The 19567-nt window shown below is 44.8% G+C and overlaps 1 protein-coding gene across 1 annotated transcript in view; it reads right to left on the reverse strand.

The window, feature by feature from the left end:
- The window catches only part of NRG1 (neuregulin 1), a 1208564-nt gene extending 1195000 nt beyond the window's left edge, over window positions 1–13564 (reverse strand). Inside the window, exon 1 of the mRNA XM_053578488.1 lies at window positions 12718–13564. Coding sequence (XP_053434463.1) covers window positions 12718–13357 — 640 coding nt within the window. The 5' untranslated portion in view covers window positions 13358–13564. The remainder of the gene's footprint in view (window positions 1–12717) is intronic.
- Window positions 13565–19567: the final 6003 nt, after the last annotated feature.

Consider the following 19567-nt stretch of genomic DNA (forward strand, 5'->3'; position numbering starts at 1 on the left):
AAAAAAAATGTACATCATGAAACTCAATTAAGTCAGCTGTGATAAAGCCTGATTGCATTTCTCCACAGACCCTTTATCAAAATGATTTGTTAAACACAGAGCTTTAGTGGACACCCTGACACGCAAGGGAAAGACAGGGCGAAGGTGGCCTGACCCTCTGCACTTCCAATGATACCAAATGAAATCACACATAGTGAGAATTAAACTCTGAAGATTCATTGCAAAACTGGTCCATAGGATGCTAAGTTAAACATAAGACAGAGCATGTAGTTAATAAGCTATTTACCTACAGTGCACATAGATGCCTTTAATGATCTGCTCTACACTAAGCTACTGGGCTCTCACACTGCAATGAGACAGTAAAGGCAAATCTGCCTACTTTCCAGGAGATAGTTACACCATTCAAAATAAAATGACCATCACAGATTGGAACTCTGCCTGTTCCAACTAATTTGGTCCGAGGTGAGGTTCAGCTGTGCCTCAGGTGTCAGAGCAGGTCTTATTCAGAGGAAAGTGAAGACCAGAACATTTCCTGTTTTGTCCATTCACCAGGCAGAAATAAACTATTTACATGGTGAGTTGTTACATATTCAAGATACCATCTATGGCAGCAGTTAGCCCGGCCTGCATCCACCCCGAGGAGGGCAGGGCTCTGAAGGGACAAAGACAGACGCGGTCCTTGCCACCAGGCAGTAGTTCTGCTAAAAATAGCATTGACTACTTTTCCTTATTAAAAAGCAATAGAAACTTTAGAAAATATAAAGTGAAGAAAAATCTAACCATCAATAATCTCAACACCTAGAGATAATTAAGTTAACGTTTTGCTATGCAGAATTCCAAGCTCTTATTTTTTCTTGATTAACAGATTGATACCTACCTAAAAGTCACACATAAGCTGTATTTTAACATTTTTTTCATTTTACTACATACATAATGCTATGAACATACCTTGAAGTCATATTTTCTTTGAGATTTTTTTCAGACTGTAGAACAATCCATTATGCAGCTGTACTCTTATTTAACCACTCCCCCACTGAAGGCATTGTCTGAAATGATGGGGAACCAAGGTGCAAAAGATATGGAGAAGCACAGCCTTCTGGGAAAAGGGATGGATGTGTGCGAATCCACAGAGCCCTAAAGCCAGTGGCACATGGGACAGACCACCGTCAGTGGAGCACAGGTTCCAAGTAGCGGGTGGCACTGGCTCAGAACACTTGGGACAAAAGTGAGCCTCATATGCCATTGTAAGAAGCCTGGAGCTTATCCTGATAGCAACTGAAGAGGGCTGAAGTAAAAGCACAGTATGTATGATCTTTTCTGTTTTAGAATCATCACTCTATCAATATAGAAAAGAGATATAAGAAGAAAATCCATGGAGAGTCTGTTACAGTTACTGCACCAGGAATAATATTGCAACAATAGCAGAGAGAGTAGTTTCATTGTTAGCATAGGGATGTGTCCAGATGCAGGAGAGGAGACCCTAGATAGTATGTTTATATTAAGTGGCTGTAGGAAACCTGAATTACCAAGTAAGTAGCTGGGTATATAAACCCGAAACCCAAACAAAAGGTCTGAACTAGAGACCCAGAGGAACTACAATTTACAGGCAGCAACAAATCTTCTGCAGAAGATAAACCCACCAGGGATTCTGAGAGGCCGCAAAGGGCTGGGGGGGGGGGGGCAACACCGCCAATGGACCTGGGCGTCTGAGCCCTGCCTAGCCCACCTCAATGCTATGGAGCTGCCATGCCTCTTCATGTAGTAATTTAAGAAGTCAGATCAAATTATTCCTCATTTGACAACCTGTTTCTGCATTGCTCACTTTACTGAAGGACTAAAAATACATCGTTTTCTTGACCGAACCATAAGAATCATAAGCTAGGAAAGAAGGTCTCTTAACCCACTCTGTGCACCACGGGGAGAAGTGTCCCTTCCTTCATCAGAGCTGTACCACCCCATTAAGAACCAAGCTCTTGTGTTCCTTCTTCAAAAAAAAAAAAAAAAGTGCCATCCAGTCAGAATCCAACAGTTTGGATCTTTCTTTTTCATTTCAGTACCACCAATGACTGAACTTTCTTGTTCTAGGAGTTTACTGTGATGGATTAATCTATTAATCATACTTCATCATCTCAGACAGGCTTGCAGCGACAATGGTATTTGCTCTTGGAGAAGACAGTGCTGGTGAATACAAATAGCTATAAGTATTTTGGGCAGTTTAACAAAATGACCCAAAAAGGAAATGAGAGAAAAGAATTTGGAGTGAGGAGGAGACACTTTTTTCCTGGGAGGTTCCTTCTCTTTCAGCTCTTTCTCTGCTCACTGATTGTCTAAAAGTTTCATTATTTGTTTACCCATGATTATTGCCTTAGAACAACACTGAAATGAAAGGAGAGGGAGAGAAGCTCCAGAGATACTGGGGGAAGTTTTTTGTATGATTGGATCCTTTTTACCATTGAGGACTAGATAGTTTTGTTTTTTGGTTTGCTTTTTAAAGAGATGGGGTCTCACTCTGTCACCACGGGTGGAGTACAGTGCTATCATCCTAGCTCACTGCAGCCTCAAATTCCTGACCTCAAGCGATCCTCCTGCCTCAGCCTCCTGAGAAGCTGGGACTAATTTTTCTACTTCATGTAGAAACAGGGTTCTCAGTATGCTGACTGGGATGGTCTCTAACTCCTGACCTCAAGCTATCCTCCTGCCTCAGTCTCCAAAGTGCTAGGATTACAGGCATAAGCCACAGTGCCTGGCCCAGATGTAGTTTAAATGGACCTTAAAAAGGAGCTAAATCCTACCTTCTCATTTTGCACATTTGGAAACTGAGATCCAAAGATGTAAAATAAAATGAGTGACTCACAATCAAAGGTACTGAACTAAAACTACACTGCTGGAAATGGAGAGGGTTCTCCTGACTGAGGCCAGGGCATTGTGCACTTGTAAAAAAGCTGAAAACACCGCAAGTGTCTGCCCATAACAGTGTGGCCTACTGGGTGAGGCCAGAGAAAATTAGTAATATATAAATGGCAAAAAGGCGCACAGTGACAGAAGGGAAATCTGTAATAGTGCCATGTATAATATATATAATGAAGAGGAAGTTTGGGATGAAAGGCCAGAGTATCTCTGGCAGGAATCATTACTAGGATTGTCAAAGAAGCAATGGGATTTGAGCTGGCCCTAGAAGCAGAATTTCCATGGGCAGAAAGGAGGGAGGTGAGGAGATCCAGGCAGAGGAAATGGAAGGTTAGGAAAGGTTAGGAAAGCACACAGCCTATTCATGGAGCAGTCAGACTGAATAAAATGTTCATATAATAAGCTGAGAAAGAGAAGGCTTGAGTTTGGACCAAGCAGGACACTGAATGTTGAGATCTGCGTTAACTAGGAAGCATCCTGTGAAAGTTTCTTAACAAGAAAAGAAGACTAATAAAAATAGTATTTTAAAACAACTCAGCTTCTGGTGCAGTGCATACTGTAAGGGGATTAGAGCAAAGGGGACAGGAATACAGACAAGGAAATTAAGTGCGGGGAGAAAAATCAATTAAAAGGTTCTGATACTAATCTAAGTATGCTGAGCACCTTTTTGGATTACATTGACAGCAATGATAACCATGGAATACTGTTTTCTAAGTCTTCAAAATTATGTTTATTCTTTAAACCTTTCATTGGTTTTATTAGGCTATTATCCATTGTAATGTTTTTAGTGGCTTCAGATTCAGCTTCTAAATTCTGTGTAGTGTTGGAGAGATGAATACCTCTGTCTTCCAACCATCACTTCTTATATAGGAGAGTGTGACTAGAGACACTAACTTCTCATAGAAAACAACAGTAATATAAAAACGCTCACCCACACTTCACGTGGATTAGGATGGCTAGTAGCAAAACACAGAAAATCACAGACGCTGGGCGGCACCTGTGGCTCAAGGAGTAGGGCGCCGGTCCCATATGCCGGAGGTGGCGGGTTCAAACCCAGCCCCGGCCAAAAACCGCAAAAAAAAAAAAAATCACAGACGCTGCTGAGAATGTGGAGAAACACGAAGCGCTGGAAGGCACAATGCTGCAGCTGCTGTAGAAATGGTGTGACGGTCCCTCAAAAAACTAACCATAGAATTGCCATATAATCCAGAATTTATTCTACTTCTGGAATCAAGAAAATTGAAAGGAGGGACTCAAGAAGATATTTGAATATCCATGTTCATAGTAGTCAACAGCCAAAAGGGAGAAGTGGCCCAACTATCCATTGATGAATTAATAGACAATAATGTGGGGTAGGCAGACAATGGAACACTATTCAGCCTCACAAAGAAATGACTAACACGTGCTTCCAACTAACCTGGAAGACTCATTATGCTCAGTGAAATGAGCCAGTCAGGAAAGCATAAATACCATCTGATCCCACTCATCAAATTCACAGACAGAAAGTGGAAGGTGGTCAACAGGAGAAGGGAGGAGGGGTGGGGAGTCAGCACTTAACAGGTATGAAGTTTCAGCTCGGGAAGAGGAAGTTCTGAGGCTGGATTGCACTGATGGTCACACGAGGTGAATCCTTAATGCCACTGATCTGCACACTTAAAAATGGTTAAAATGGTAAATTTGTAACCATAATTTAAGAAAAAGCTCTCCACTGGAATAAGACTGCATTCCGAAATGCTAGAGTTTTTTTTTGTTTGTTTGTTTTTTGAGACAGAGTCTCTGTCGCCCTTGGTAGAGTGCCGTGACGTCACAGCTCACAGCAACTATCCATTGAGGACTATCCAGCTCAATGAGGTCGTTACAACCATGTGGTTTTAATCTGTCTCTTCGTTTTTTAGCTTCGTTTGCCTTAATGGCAGTTCCCAGATACGAGATGAACATTTGGGATGACAATATTGCCACTATGGGCTTTTCAAACACAGCAAAGCTGGTGCTGCTGCCCATCTCTGTCTTCATTCCCTCCAGGTTCTGAGACCCTGCGTGTGCCACCACCCAGTCTAGCACCCTCCTCAGGGACATTCCCCTGTGCGGGGCTTGGTTCAGTTCATATATTCCAGGAGGAGGCGAAGGCAGAGGACCTCATCATTCCTCAGAGCCCACATGGACACGTGCCACCCCACCTGCACTCTTACCAAGAGCTGATACAATGTGAAAACAAGAACGTTAAGTGAAGAGGAACCCACCTAAAATCTATTAGGGTCCTTTCCTAGGGACAGAAGCAAACTCAAACTCTTGGGCTTAAGTGATTCTCCTGCCTCAGCCCCCCAAGTAGCCGGGACTACAGGTGCCAGCCACAAAGCCAGGCCATTTTTTGTTACAGTTGTTTCGCTGGCCCAGGCTGGGTTCGAACCCCCCACCTTCAGTGCATGTGGCTGGTGCCACAACCACTGTACTACAGGCGCCAAGGCATAGAGTTTTTAATAAAATTTCCACTCCAATGAAAGAAAAGTTGCGAATGTTTCCCTGGACAAGATGTGACCAATTTCTGTCTCATGAGAAGGAGAGCAATTGAGGACTGTTAGGTAGGAGAGAGCCAGGTAGTCTTGATGCGATCACCCTTTTGTGCTAATGACTGAACAATGGCACATCTGCTCTGAGCTGAACCTCTCCCTCCCGGCACTCAGCAAAGGTCCCTAACTGCCAGAGTCGCCTCCCAAGGGCAAAACCTAATGACACATTCTATTTAAAGCCAACACAGCCATCCATTCCCCTCCCCGGGACAGCTACCCTGCTCAGTCCAGAGGGGCAGCCAGGATGCTCCCCACAGTGGAGGGAAAGCGGCCACCACGTCTGCTGTTTCACTGACACATCGTCTCCCACGGTGCCTCCAGGCCCGACCGAGGAGGCGAAGGCAGAGGACCTCATCATTCCTCAGAGCCCACATGGACACGTGCCACCCCACCTGCACTCTTACCAAGAGCTAATACAATGTGAAAACAAAAACGTTAAGTGAAGAGGAACCCACCTAAAATCTGTTAGGGTCCTTTCCTAGGGACAGAAGCAAAGCTTTGCCACCTTCATTTGCAAGAACTGAATTTCAACATGAAATAAAACTTCTAGTAAACACTGAGAGGGCCAAACACCTGGGAGGAGAAATCAAGGGAGAAACAGAGTTTCTCAATACAGAGGTCTAGCACCCAGGATGAGTTGGGATAATTTGGGAATGGTCAGCTGAACACAGTACACAAAAACTCTGTATTTTCAAGTGTTGATAATATAGGAATCATTTTCTCCTTGCTGGGCTATTAGTAACACAGAATAAATACTGTTGTATAATAACATGAGGAATCAATCCAGAGGTAAGGTTCTGGGGGGTAAGAGAAGGAAAGGGCATCCTGGTAGGGTACGGCTCCAGGGCCACCTGCTATACACACCTGCTTCACCAAAGCAGAGACCTGAAAAGAACAAATAAAAAGGACTTTGTTTTTATTTCTAAATTTAGCCTGGAACAGGCATTTCCACCAACCCTCAGTGGGACGATTTCAGTCATTTATTCATGTGATTGATTAGTTAATGGAAACGTAATCCATTTGTAAAAATTGAGCTCTATCAAAGAGAAAGAAAAGACACCAGCTCAATGAGGTCATTACAACCATGTGGTTTTAATCTGTCTCTTCGTTTTTTAGCTTCGTTTGCCTTAATGGCAGTTCCCAGATACTAGATGAACATTTGGGATGACAATATTGCCACTATGGGCTTTTCAAACACAGCAAAGCTGGTGCTGCTGCCCATCTCTGTCTTCATTCCCTCCAGGTTCTGAGACCCTGCGTGTGCCACCACCCAGTCTAGCACCCTCCTCAGGGACATTCCCCTGTGCGGGGCTTGGTTCAGTTCATATATTCCAGCACAACAAAGCAAAAGAAAAAAAAAAATGCCCTCCTCTAGGTTCTTCTGGCCCACTGTTACCTCCCAAGCCTGGTTACCAGCTCCAGAATCATGCACCACTCTGAGCCATCTCTTATAATTTCCAGCAAGCCAAGGAAGACATCCAAAGACAGAGCCCTGGACTTTGGGCAGAGAGCCCATGAACTGGAGATGCAACGTAGGTTCCCATCTGTCTCCTCCCGGATGGACAAAGAGCTGCTCAGGAACAGAAAGGCCTGAGCATTTGCATTCACCGTTTTCTAATCTAAGACCTCTGTTTTCCAATGTATTTGGACCCAGATGACCATAACATGGTATATGTACACCATGGAATACTATTCAGCTATTAAAAAAAAATGGAGACTTTACATCCTTCGTATTAACCTGGATGGAAGTGGAAGACATTATTCTTAGTAAAGCATCACAAGAATGGAGAAGCATGAATCCTATGTACTCAATCTTGATATGAGGACAATTAATGACAATTAAGGTCATGGGGAGGGGAGGAAAAGCAGAAAGAGGGATGGAGGGAGGGGGGTGGGGCCTTGGTGTGTGTCACACTTTACGGGGGCAAGACATGATTGCAAGAGGGACTTTGCCTAACAATTGCAATCAATGTAACCTGGCTTATTGAACCCTCAATGAATCCCCAACAATAAAAAAAATAAATAAATAAAATTAAAATTAAAATAAATAAAAATAAGAGAAGGCTGGAACATAGATGACGAGCAGCAAACTTCCACTCACAGACTAAGACCCACTCACGAGCCCATCGTTCACTCAAAGCTTTTCTTGCAGCATCTTCATGGGAGAAATGGAGAGGAAAGAAAACATGTGTGAAGGCTGAGTTAGGCTCTAGGCGGACACCATGTCCCACCCCAGCTGCGGGTAAAATTTCTTTTTGCTTTTTAATTATTATAACAAAGACTAAATTTTACTAGGTCCTATTGGGGTGAACCAAGGTTAGAAAGTTGTTTCCTAGGAAACTATTTTCCATAGGGAAAGATACCCTAATTCTCTTGAAAAAGACCCAAAATTAATGTAAATTGCCATTTGTGCATCTCTTTCTAGGACACATGCCTGGGAAGTCTGTGTCTACGGTGTAGGGAGTTGGCTCCCAACAATTGGATCTATGCCAAGCAGAGACTAGTCGATCCATTTTTAGCTTTTAACTTCACCAAATTTCCTGTATTTTATTCGCTCCAACCTGTATGGATAATTTGGGACTGGAACCCCAGGAGGTGGGCCTTCAGAAACAAGTTGCTCAGGTGTATCACAGCACTAAATGTCTCAGGCAATATGAAAACACAACTCCTCAACTGGCTCCATCTGTCAATTTAGTAAGACTTAAGTCTGTAAGTTCTCAAATCACTCATCTTAAGATTTCAACAGGATGTATCATTAGGCAGCTGTTCGATTATTATAAAGTGACTGATATTTTGGGAAGGATGCACGTAAACTAGGTCATACATTCTTATATAAGGCTACTTTAATTTTAACTTAAATTTTATGTTATCACAAAATCTAAGAGTACAGAGTAAACCACAGCACTCAGATCACAGAATCTCTGAATAAGGAAGTCTGATCATCCCCAAAAGAGCTGGGATGATTTGGGTAATAACAGAAGCATGCGTGAACGCAGGCCATTTATGTATGGATTGAAAACCACCCACAATACCCACTTCTGTTTTTTAGACATATGAACATTCAAAACCAGTTTTCACTCTTATGATAAATAGTGTTACATGCTTTAGTCAAAGTTAACAAATTCCTTTAATCAGTAAGAGCCCTGTCTACTTTTTCTTTGTTATTTATTTATCTATAAGGCTAATCGAAATATAAGATCTATAGAGTTTTTCCATATCATTTAAACATATTAAAAACAAAATCCTAGGTATATTGCTAAGTACCAAGGACCCATGAGCATCTAAAGATTTTTGGGCATCAGGCCAGTTCATAAATTGGCAATGAAATGTAAAAGTAGGTTTTAAAAGATGTTACATTTATAATTGAGAAAAGATAACAAGTAGGAAAAGTGTATCAAAGCAAAAGAGTCTCCCTGAACAATGAATAGATTATATTGGACAAGGGCAATAACCCACCCACATTTTTTGTTACCATTTGCAGTAAATACACTGGCCAGGGCAAGCACAGCTCACTGTTTTCATCCTCACTGTTGTTTAAGTTCCCAGTCCTAATACATTAAGAAATATGGTAACACCTCCCCTAGAGTCAGAGGATTTATAAATGCCCCACAACAGATGAGAACCATCCTCTAATGTTAGCAAAAATATCCTACCTCAGATATTTAAATAATCTTTTAAAATATTTTTATCCTAAGGAGTTGTTTTCCCAAATGACCTATCTTGGTTTCATTTTATAACATACGAATAAATACATCTATAGTTTCTCTATTCAACAGAAGTATTCTAAATCCAGTATAGATTTTGGACAGAAAGATTTATATGGTTTTAAAGAGAAGAGTCACAAACACTTGGGAAATTAAATTTACATGTGCATTTATGAAATACAAGCAGCCAAGCTATATCTGTTCCTATTGCTACTTCCTTAATATAGCTTTTATTAAAAATAATTTTTTCCTATACTGACTGGAAAAAATCCCTGCAGCTTTTCATTTTCATAACACCATAAGGTCAGTACACTTTATTAAATGGGGTTTGAAGCTATTAAAAAGAGCAAGGGCCATTTATGCCCTTTACCATAAATAACTGATATACATGTTTATATTACCAACACGTGTACACACCTTCATTCCACTATCATATGATACACAAAACACTCAGAACGGCTTAAAAAATCCCAATCAATGTACTAATCTGACAGAGGCCAACTTTAAATGTTACTTAGCTGCAGTATCTTTACTCCTTTTTGGAAATCAGTTTCTACCCCCACAAACCTTTGGAAACGAGAAGCATTGGCACATCAAACAATAACTTGTTTGAACAACAAATTTAATTGAATACCAAATTACTCCAATAGATCCAGAAATGTTTCTTCGGTCCTTCTGTGAGCAAGACAACAGGCAAGGCCTATCAAAAATGACTGTAAGAAAGTGCAAGTTACACTCACTTCAACTGTAAGGCAAACAACCTATGAAATCCCTTGTCATCTTCTAAAATACACTAATAGTTTCTGTTTCAAAAAGTCCATTTGTCAAAGAGAGTCTTTATATGTGGACACTATTGAGCAGTTTCTTTTAGATGAGAGGAAAAAAAAAAAAAAAATTCAGGGAAGATTTTTATGAACTCAAGCCTAAGGCTAATCTGTTGCATGTGTAGTTTCCACACTACCAAGCGACTTGTAGGAAACAACACTGCAGCTGAGAGCACCAGAGCTGGAAACTGCTCCCCAGGGTATGATATCACAAAATGACTTTGCTATATTCCTTCTCCAGCCTTGCGTTACGGCTCAAGCCTGCACACACCATCACACCCCCAGGGAAGCTTTATGTGGTTAGACAAGGACTCAGCTCCATCACACTTCCTGCAAATCTCCTGACCGGAAGCACACAGAAGCAGCTCAACTAGGACAAATCAGACTCCATCCTCTCTGTATATTTTTCCAGCTGTCTGAGTTCCTTTGCTTGGTACATTCTGAATGGCACTGTTACCTGAAACCATACAACTAGATGAATTCACAAGTTTCACACACACATTCATTTTTCCGCCCAATATTCCAAGTACGCATTTACTGAGTTTATGTGATATAAAATAGCTCATACTATTTGCTTTTATCCTCCAATATTAGTAGAACTGTTACAATTGGGGGAAATGCAAAAGAAACTTTTCAGCACGATCTGTCCGACCTTATCTAAACCTATTAGTTGAGGCTTTAGTGCAATGTCCTTCCATAAATTATATAACACTAAAATCCCCAAGCACCGGTACACACACACACACATCCCAGCGCAGCAACTTAATGATTTCTTAATCTACTCAATTACACGGGGGGGGGGGGGGGGGGGGGGGGGGGGGGGGGATTTCCAGATCATTAAAAACACATTTTTTTAATGTGCCCAATTTACAACTCTGTATTTCCTTTGGCAAACAAAAGGGCAAAACTACCTTCCTTCTCTGAAGCTTATTTCCCCTTAGATGCACAAAAATAGAACATTATTCCTCCAGACAACACAAGTTTATTTCCAAACACCTTATGCTCATAAAAACTTTACTCCTGAAGCCTGATATTTACTTCAACTTAAAAAGCATAACAAACACCAATGCAACTCTAGTAATGCACCCTCATCCTAGCCATTACTGCTAACTACCACCCCTATATGTTAACCTCCCACCTTGCAGAGTAAATGATTCGAAGCAAAAATCCTTCCTGAGTTGCATAAAATAAAACATGTGAAAACTGGGCAACAGACTGGGTTAGAAGGTTTTTGTTTCAGACACTGTAGCAGAGTAACACGCTGCAGTAAGGTGCTGTTGAGCTTTTGTGTTCCCTAATAAGACAGCTCCCAGCAGAGCTTTCCCATGTTTTACAGTGACTTGGATCAGCCAGTCTCAGGGAATCCCAACGCCATTCAGCTTTCTTCAGCACCAGTCTCCGAACAGCTTCCCTCCACGGAGTGGTGCAGTCTTAACAGGTCTCTGGCACACGAAGTACAATGTTAAAATAAGAGGATGGTGGGTGAACAATGCTCTTTCCGGTCATGAAAACCAAGTCGTTTGGTATGAACCGCAGGCCACAAGCACCACAAATGCCAACCAGAAATTTAAATAATTGGCCACCCCCAGACACAAATTTTAAAAAAACTAACACACTTTGCAGCACAGGCAGATGGAGCATGGCGTGGTGCTGAGTTTTGTAAAAATCCAATTAACCCAATCGTCTATTAGATACCCAGAGACGGGGGGAAAAGCTATTATGCATGTTCGAATTTGTGATGTGTAATGACGTTAATTTATGGTTTGAGAAGAAACCCTGCTATGTGCTAGTGATTATATGGTAATCAGGAAATTATACAGATATTTAGATCATAGGAATTATTTTATAAACGGCATGTCAACATGATGCCACCTCAGAAACGAAACGTTATCAGTTCACTCCTCAGACCTGATCACACGGGGCACACCCGGGAAGCACACTCTTCCCATGGTAAGCGGACAAAGGGGTGGCAATTCAATTACTAAACTTACCCTCCAAAATTCTCCAAGGCCTACACGTGAAGCTCCGTAATTAAGCTCATCTGTTCTGATTCAGGGAGTGCCAAAACACACTCCAAACCAAAATATTGTGAAAACAAAATTTCCTGAGACGATTTTGCAAAAATAAGCCCCACCTAACGCTATACTTCTCACACACACCAGTTCACAAGGCACAGACCGCATCTATCTATCTGTTGGACGCTGAGTTCTTCAAAAACTCTGGCACGCCTGTCGCAGAATGTCAGTGCGCGGTGCCTTCCTTGTCGGGGGTCCCCATAGCAAAGCCCTGACCGTCTGCACACTCTGGACACATGTGAAGAAGGGAGGGAGGGCGTTAAAATGCTGCCCTTCCTCCAGCAAGGGAGGCCCAGGACCAACAGCTCCTAACCACCGGCAAGTTCAATAACACCCACGCAAGCAAGCGGCTACCACACTTCCTTCTAGTTGGTGAACCAAACCTCCAAGGATTAAAAAGTTTCAGGCGGCCCCAACCGAGGACCAAAGTTGGGCTTTCACCAATGGCACAGCTTAAGCGATGGGGACCCGGAGCAGGCGCTGCCCGCGGAGGCGGCGAACTTGCCCTCTGGGAGGCTGGCCGGGCGCCGCCACCCCGAGCGGAGCCCCGAGGCCCCCGCCGCCCCCGCCCGCTCCGCCCCGGCCGTCGAGCCCCGGAGCCCGCCGCGCCCGCCGAGCGCGCCCCGGGCCAGCCACTTACCGCACCGCTTGCACAGCACTCGGCTGACCTCCTTCTTGAGGTTCCTGCCCGTCTCGAGGGGGGGGAACGAGGCTCGGAAGGCGGCCGGCGCGCGGCTGCTGCTGTTGGCGTCGGGCTCCATGAAGAAGATGTACCTGCCGTCCTCCTTGAGTCCCCCGCAGGACGGGAACGCGGGGTGGCCCCAGGCCCCCAGGCGCACAGTGAGCAGCGAGTCCTTCTTCAAGCCCCCGGCCTTCACCGCCCACACCTGGTGCACCTTGACCAGATAGGGCGCCTCCTCGCCGGGCGGGCCTGCGGCCGTGGGCCGGGAGGGCGCGGTGCGGTCGGCGGCGGCCGGCAGCTGGCGCTCTGCGCCCCGCGCCGCCGCCTCCCTGTCGAGTGCCCCCTGCTGCCGCCGCGGCGCCTGCACCTTCCCCTCGATCACCACCGCGGCGCGCCGGGCCAGCTCCTGCACCGAGCCCACGCTGGGCGGGGACGAGTAGCACAGCGAGGCCCCCGCGGGAGCCGCCTCGCCGCCGGCCGCCGCCCCCGGCGCCAGGGCCGCGGTCCCCAGCAGCAGCAGCAGCGGCAGGAGCGGCGGCGGCGGGCGCGCGGCGGGGCGGGGGCCGGGGCCGGGGCGCGGGGCGCGTCTCCATCTCATGGTGCGAGGTGCGTGCGGGCTCCCGGCTGTCGGTTCGGACTCTGCCGGGCGCTCCGGCGATGCCTCCCTTTTCCTCCCCGCACCCAGCACCACTCCTCCTCCCCCGACTCGCCTCCTCTTATTTATTTATTGGGGGAGGGGGAGGAGAGTTGTTTATGGGAGGAGGAGTGGGGAAGAGGTGGGTGGAACCACGGAAAGGCCAAGAGGTATAAGGACAAAAAAGAGAAAAAAGCAAAATAGCAAAGGCAGAAAAGCCGCGCTGCCCCCGCCTCGGCTGCAGGGAGTGACAGGTCCCCCCACCCGCCGCCGCGCCGCGCCGCGCCGCGCCGAGCCCTGCTGTCGAGGCTGCTGTCACCGGAGGACGCCGTGGAGGTGGGGGAGCTGCTCCGCGGGTGACAGTCCTTTGTGTGAAGCGCTGCTGCGGCGGCTGCCGGGGCGGCGAGCGGGCGGCGGGGCGAGTGCGCGAGGGAGAGCGCCCTGGAGGCGGAGTTGCGTGCCTGGAAATCGCGGGGCGGCCGCGGCGGCGGCGGCAGCGCCCTGCGCCCCGCCGGCCTGTGGACCTGCGCCGCGGGCTCGCCCCGCGCGGCCCTGCCCCATGCTGCCGCCCGCGGGGCCGGAGGTCCCCGGGCTCGGCCGCTGCCTGCGCCGCCTCCCTGGCCGTCGCCCCGAGTGCTGCAATGGGAGGCAAACAGGCTGCAGTCCGAGTGGGTGCGGAGATCTGCCGGCGAGCGCGGGCTGACGCTTCAGTGAGCAGGGACCTGTTAGCTGGCTGGGGGGACCCGGCGCGCGCGGGTCCTCCGCTCGGAAAAGTTTTGCGTGAACCGGTTGCTTGACACTCAAAAAGGGAGCAACATGTTCACAGGAGACCAGCAGCGATTGCAACGAGTTGATAACGCGCCCTCTGCACTGCCGGTGCACACCCGGGCGTGCGTGTCAGGTGTGACGCCTGTTTCCCTCCAGCCTGGGAGGACACTTCAGGCTTCACGACCCCCGCCTTTCTCCTGTGGAAATCCCACCATCACCCTGGTTTCAGCACATGTGGGCCGCTACTGATAGGAGCAGACTTTGAATAAAAATATCTGCTCAGGCCATTTTCTGTAAAGTTATGGCACTTTGTCAACTAATCGGTTTTATACAAATATAACATGAAAGAGGCTTCTGTAGTTACTGAAATAAAAGGTCCAGACACAAGGAGTTGTAGGTTAAATACTGTTACCTGAATACCACCCGCCTCCGAACGCAGTCCCCTTCTGTCCCGTCACCCCTCACCATCCCGCCAAATACGAGGAACTACTTGTACAGCAAGTATTCAACAGAGAACATAGTTTAGCACTTCAAGGTAAATATTTTCCCTTACGCTCTTTTATAGTGAAAAACATCTTCAGTGACCTCATGAAACAGTTCAAGTTGTTTTTCCACAGGCAGTAGATCCACGTTGTGAGACGTGAAAATTTGTAAAGCGCTGGAGCTGCATAGTATTCTGCAAGTCGCCTCCAGCATTTTCTTGCAAGTGTGTCATAGAAGGTTTAGATTTTAATATTTTAAAAAATAACAGATAAGCCATAAAGATTTTTTGGTTGTTCTTGCTACCATATAATTGGCTAGAAAAACAATGTTTTAATCGCTCAAAGACCAGTTTGGAGGACTAGGGCCTTGACGCTGTGTCTCAGTGTGGGATCCCTATTTTATTTTTTCTTTTTTGCAGTTTTCTGGCTGGGGCTGGGCTTGAACCTGCCACCTCCAGGATAAGGGGCCAGCACCCTACCCCTTTGAGCCACAGGTGCCTCCCAGATCCCTATTTCATTTACTAGGATGGAGTGCTTCAAGATTGCAGCATGATTGTGCCAGTCTAGCCTGCAGTATATGTGCTCTTGAACCCTGGTGCTCCAGTTATTTAAAGAAAGTAGTTCATAAATCTAATCTTACTGGTCTGCCCAATTTTCTTTGGTCTGGCCTTCCGTATTTCTGACTCCTGATTCTCTTTGGAGGTGCAGTGCTAGCCTGAAACACTTTCTCTCATCCTCACTATCTGGGATACCATCTATCAGCTGTCAATCATTGTATGTCAAACAGCTCCAAAATTTGTTGGGCTGTCCCTTAATTTAGGCCAGGATTTCTGTGGGTTGGCAATTTGGACCAGGCTCAGCAGGGGAGTTCTTCTGCTGAGACTTCTCATAGCTCAGCTGGGGACTGACTAGTGACCAATGATCTCAGCTGCAACTCGTCAGCTCATAAAGAATGTGGTCTCTGATCCTTCAGCAGAGTTAGCCTGGGCTTGTTCCTGACAGTTTGACACATCCCAAAAGAGTGACCAGAAGCCTTCAAGATCTCTGAGGCCTTGATTTAGAATTAGTACCTTCTCGCTGCCAACATTACAAGTTCAGATTTCAAGACTAAAAGAGTAGACTCTACCTCTTCATGTGAAAAACGGAAAAGTGCATTGCCAAAAGGAAGATATACAGGAAGGGGAGGAATTAGGCCATTGCAGCAAATAATCCATGAGTGATGTTCAGAATCTCTTGATCCATCTGCCCCATAAACACTAAACACTATGAGTGACCCCCCACCCCATAGTGCACTGACCCCCACTTGTAATCTGTATCATGCCTTCTCACTTTTTCTTATTGAGCCCAAGTGTTTCAGGAGCTTTACTCCCTCCTCTCTATTTAGATTGCAAACTTGTTAGAAAGCTGGGGCCATAATTTTAGAATTTCTCCGTTTGAACCCAATGTGGGGTTCAAGCACTCAATTAATTCCAGCTAATTAATCGTGGACTGATATACCAATGGTTGTACCACACATTGTCCCAATGCTATCACAGAAGAGATGGAATTCCAGGCAATAAAAACAACTATACAATTTTAAACCACTGGCTTACAGAGTCACTGAAGGCGTAGATGCTCTCTCTTAGTACTTTCAAACATATTTTGTCTATGATCAAGTGTAAGCTTCTTCTCTAAAAAGGTCTTCTTTGAAAATCCGTTTACCCTGCTCCCACATTTTCTCCCACTCCTCTCTGCTAAGTGGTTTAAGGGGTAATTCTGATGGATATTTTCTGTGCAAAGGTAGGCTTTCTTTCAACAGTTCACTGCTAGGAATTGTTTGCTCATGATTTCATTTCAGTTCTTACAATGAAACTCCATTTTCCAGGGCACCTATACAGAAGGGATGTTACCTATTTTGCTTTTTTGAATAAGAGGGGAATGACACACAGGATTAACATGTACTGGAGAAAAGGTATAATTGTTCAATGTGATTAAGCAATATTCAGAAAAGGAACAATTTAATTTGTCCATATCATGGTTGTAAAAAGACAAGAAAAAAGGCTCATTCTTGCATAAAACCATTGGTTCTCAAACTTCAGTGTGCATCAAAATCACCTGGGCATCAAATGCTGAGATTGCTGCCCCACCCCCAGAGTTTCTGATTCAGGTCTGGAGTAGAGGTCCCAAAATGTGCAATTCTAAAAAGTTCCCAGGTGATACCAAAGCTGCTGCTGGTACAAAAACTGCACCTTGAGAACATCTGTGGAACACCTGATTTTTCTAAGTTTTAAAGCCAGAGCATAACAACCTAAGAAATGGGTAAAGATACTTAGGCAATGTATTCAAATATCCAATATCCCTTCCTTTGTGAATCTTTCCCACCCTAATTGTGATAAGGAAATATGGATTGCTTTTTTGGTTATTAGTGACTGATGCTATTTAGCGGACTTACTAGCACCAGTTAAAAGGGCATGGGTAGTTATTAACAGTAAAGGTAAATACTCCATTGGGGTTTAACTTGTCTTCATAGTCAGAGTTAGAAATAAAAAGAAAACTAGGGATCAGAGAAGCTGTCATCATGTTAATCATGTTACCTGGGAATATTTTATCTACTCAATAGTTTATCTATTTTAACAATATTTTATCTACTCATCCATCCACCCATCTACAGGGAAAGTATGAAAAAAAATTATGCAGGTAAATGTGAAATACTGTAGATTGGAAAATTTGAAAAGGAAATCCACCATTGGCCCCTGAAAGGTTTTCCCATCCTGAATACTTTGTACTTCATTAATTGCCTCTTAATGGCCATTGAAGGGGCAACAGAAAATCCACAGAGGCGCTGATGTCTACCTCCTCATCACTGACCAGGGCGCACAGGCATGCACACCTCCAGCCATGGATCACCAAACAACTGCCCTCTGTGTCCTGGGGTCTCAGTGTGCGTCTGTGTCTGCAAAAAGCCTCCTCAGAGAACAGCCTGTGCTGGAGAAGACACAGGGTCCAGGACAACTGAAACAATGGAAAATTCATAACCCGTGTTTCAGTGAAGAGCAAGTTAAAAGAATTGGGAAATAGGAACCCTTAGAGGCCACTAGAGGAAGCGGTGTGGCAGTGTCTCTCTACTGAAGAGGAACTGGGAAGTTAGGCAGATTCATGAAAGATCAACTGCAGTATGTGTTTCAGAACTGGGCCTAGTTCCGTGACCCACAGACACCCACACACCCATCCATCTATCCATACCTGCATCTATCCACTCATCCCTTTGTTCTTAAAGTCATTACTATGTAGCATAGGAGGAAATATGGAGATGAAGGTCTTCTCTGAAAAACTTGGAATTTAGTACCACTAATTTGTACACTTGGTATAACATGGAATCCAGAAGAGTCTACATATTTTAGTCTGGGAGGGAGATAAAGTAAAACTAAGAGGATTTTCTAATTGCTTTCTGGTGAATGACAATATCTTAAAACTTTGGGGCAATTTATAGAAGATCAAGAAGTCTCATTTAGGTTTACTTCTTTAACCCACCAAAGCAACAACCCTTTACAACCAATGAAGAGATGAGCTGTCAACAAACATCTACCTTGGGAAATATATGTAAAGTTTCAAGACATGACTGGCTGGGTTCAGATTCCAGTTCTGCTATTTATCAGCCCTGTAGCCCTGGAAAAGTTATGAATTTTTCTGAGCCTGTTTCCTTATTATATAAGTGTAGTCCTTGCTTTATTTCACAGGACACTTGCATAGATTAAAATAGTGTAGTATCGCTGGGCGCAGTGGCTCACACTGGTGATCCTGGCACTTTGGGAGACTGAGGTGGGAGGATCACTTGATGCCAGGAATTTGAGACCAGCCTGAGCCACACACTGAGACTCTGTTCCTACAAAAATTTAGAAATGAATTAGCCAGGTATGGTAGTATGGTGTCTGTAGTCCCAGCTACTTGAGGGGTTCAGGCAAAGTTTGAGGTTTCATGAACTATGATTATGCCATTGCACTCTGGCCCAAGCAATGAAGAGAGACCCTGTCTCCAAAAAATACATGTACAATATATAGCTTAATAAATGTGAAAATTCTTTAGAAACTCCAGTGTTATGCAGAACACAAACTGGGTAAAGCATAGCTTGCCTTCAAGAGTCTTCCAACCCAGCAAAGAGGACATTTGCGACATGCCTTAAAGTTGATCATGTGAATCACTGTAACCTGGCTTATTGTACCCTCAATAAATCCCCAACAATAAAAAAAAAAAAAGAAAAAAACTTAAACCTCTGAAAAAAAAAAAGTTGATCATGTGACATCTGCCTACGTGCTGGAAGTTCGCTACTTCCTGGGGACACTTACTCCATTATTAGACATGACTATTTCAAACTGTTTTTCTATAACAAACCATGAAATACTAAAGACTGGATCGTATAATTCAAACAGTGATTCTCTGTTGTGCACTATTATGATGATATTATTTGGACTGAGTTAGCCCTGACTGCTGCTCTGGGGCTGAGAATTTTGTCTCTTCCTCATATCTTCTGTCTGTTTGCAGGGATTAAGGATTTTGGTGAGGGCATGGGGTGATTTGTTCATGTTGGGGGGGGTTTCTAAACGAGAAAGGAATCTGAGGAAGAAACAGAAGGAATGAAGATGAAAATGGAAGATGGAACGGGATGTATTTCCCAGGCCAGATCATCAGAACAAGCTCCCTTACAGGGAGAGAGACCACCACCGCAGATGTGTCTTGAATGTACTAAAGGGGAGCCACACAGCAGTGGGGATGTCACTGCACTAGAGAAGTGGGAGGTCTGTGATCTCACGGCCACACTCTTTAAGGAAGATAGAACAAAATAAGAATAGCACATTTAGACCCCACACATGTGTAGCGGGGTGGTGGGGGAGAGGCGTGACTATGGCTAAGACCTTGTGGTTACACTCATACAAGCTAATGCGCCAGA

Source organism: Nycticebus coucang, chromosome 24 (genome assembly GCF_027406575.1).
Source record: "Nycticebus coucang isolate mNycCou1 chromosome 24, mNycCou1.pri, whole genome shotgun sequence".
Taxonomy (NCBI): Eukaryota; Metazoa; Chordata; class Mammalia; order Primates; family Lorisidae; genus Nycticebus; species Nycticebus coucang.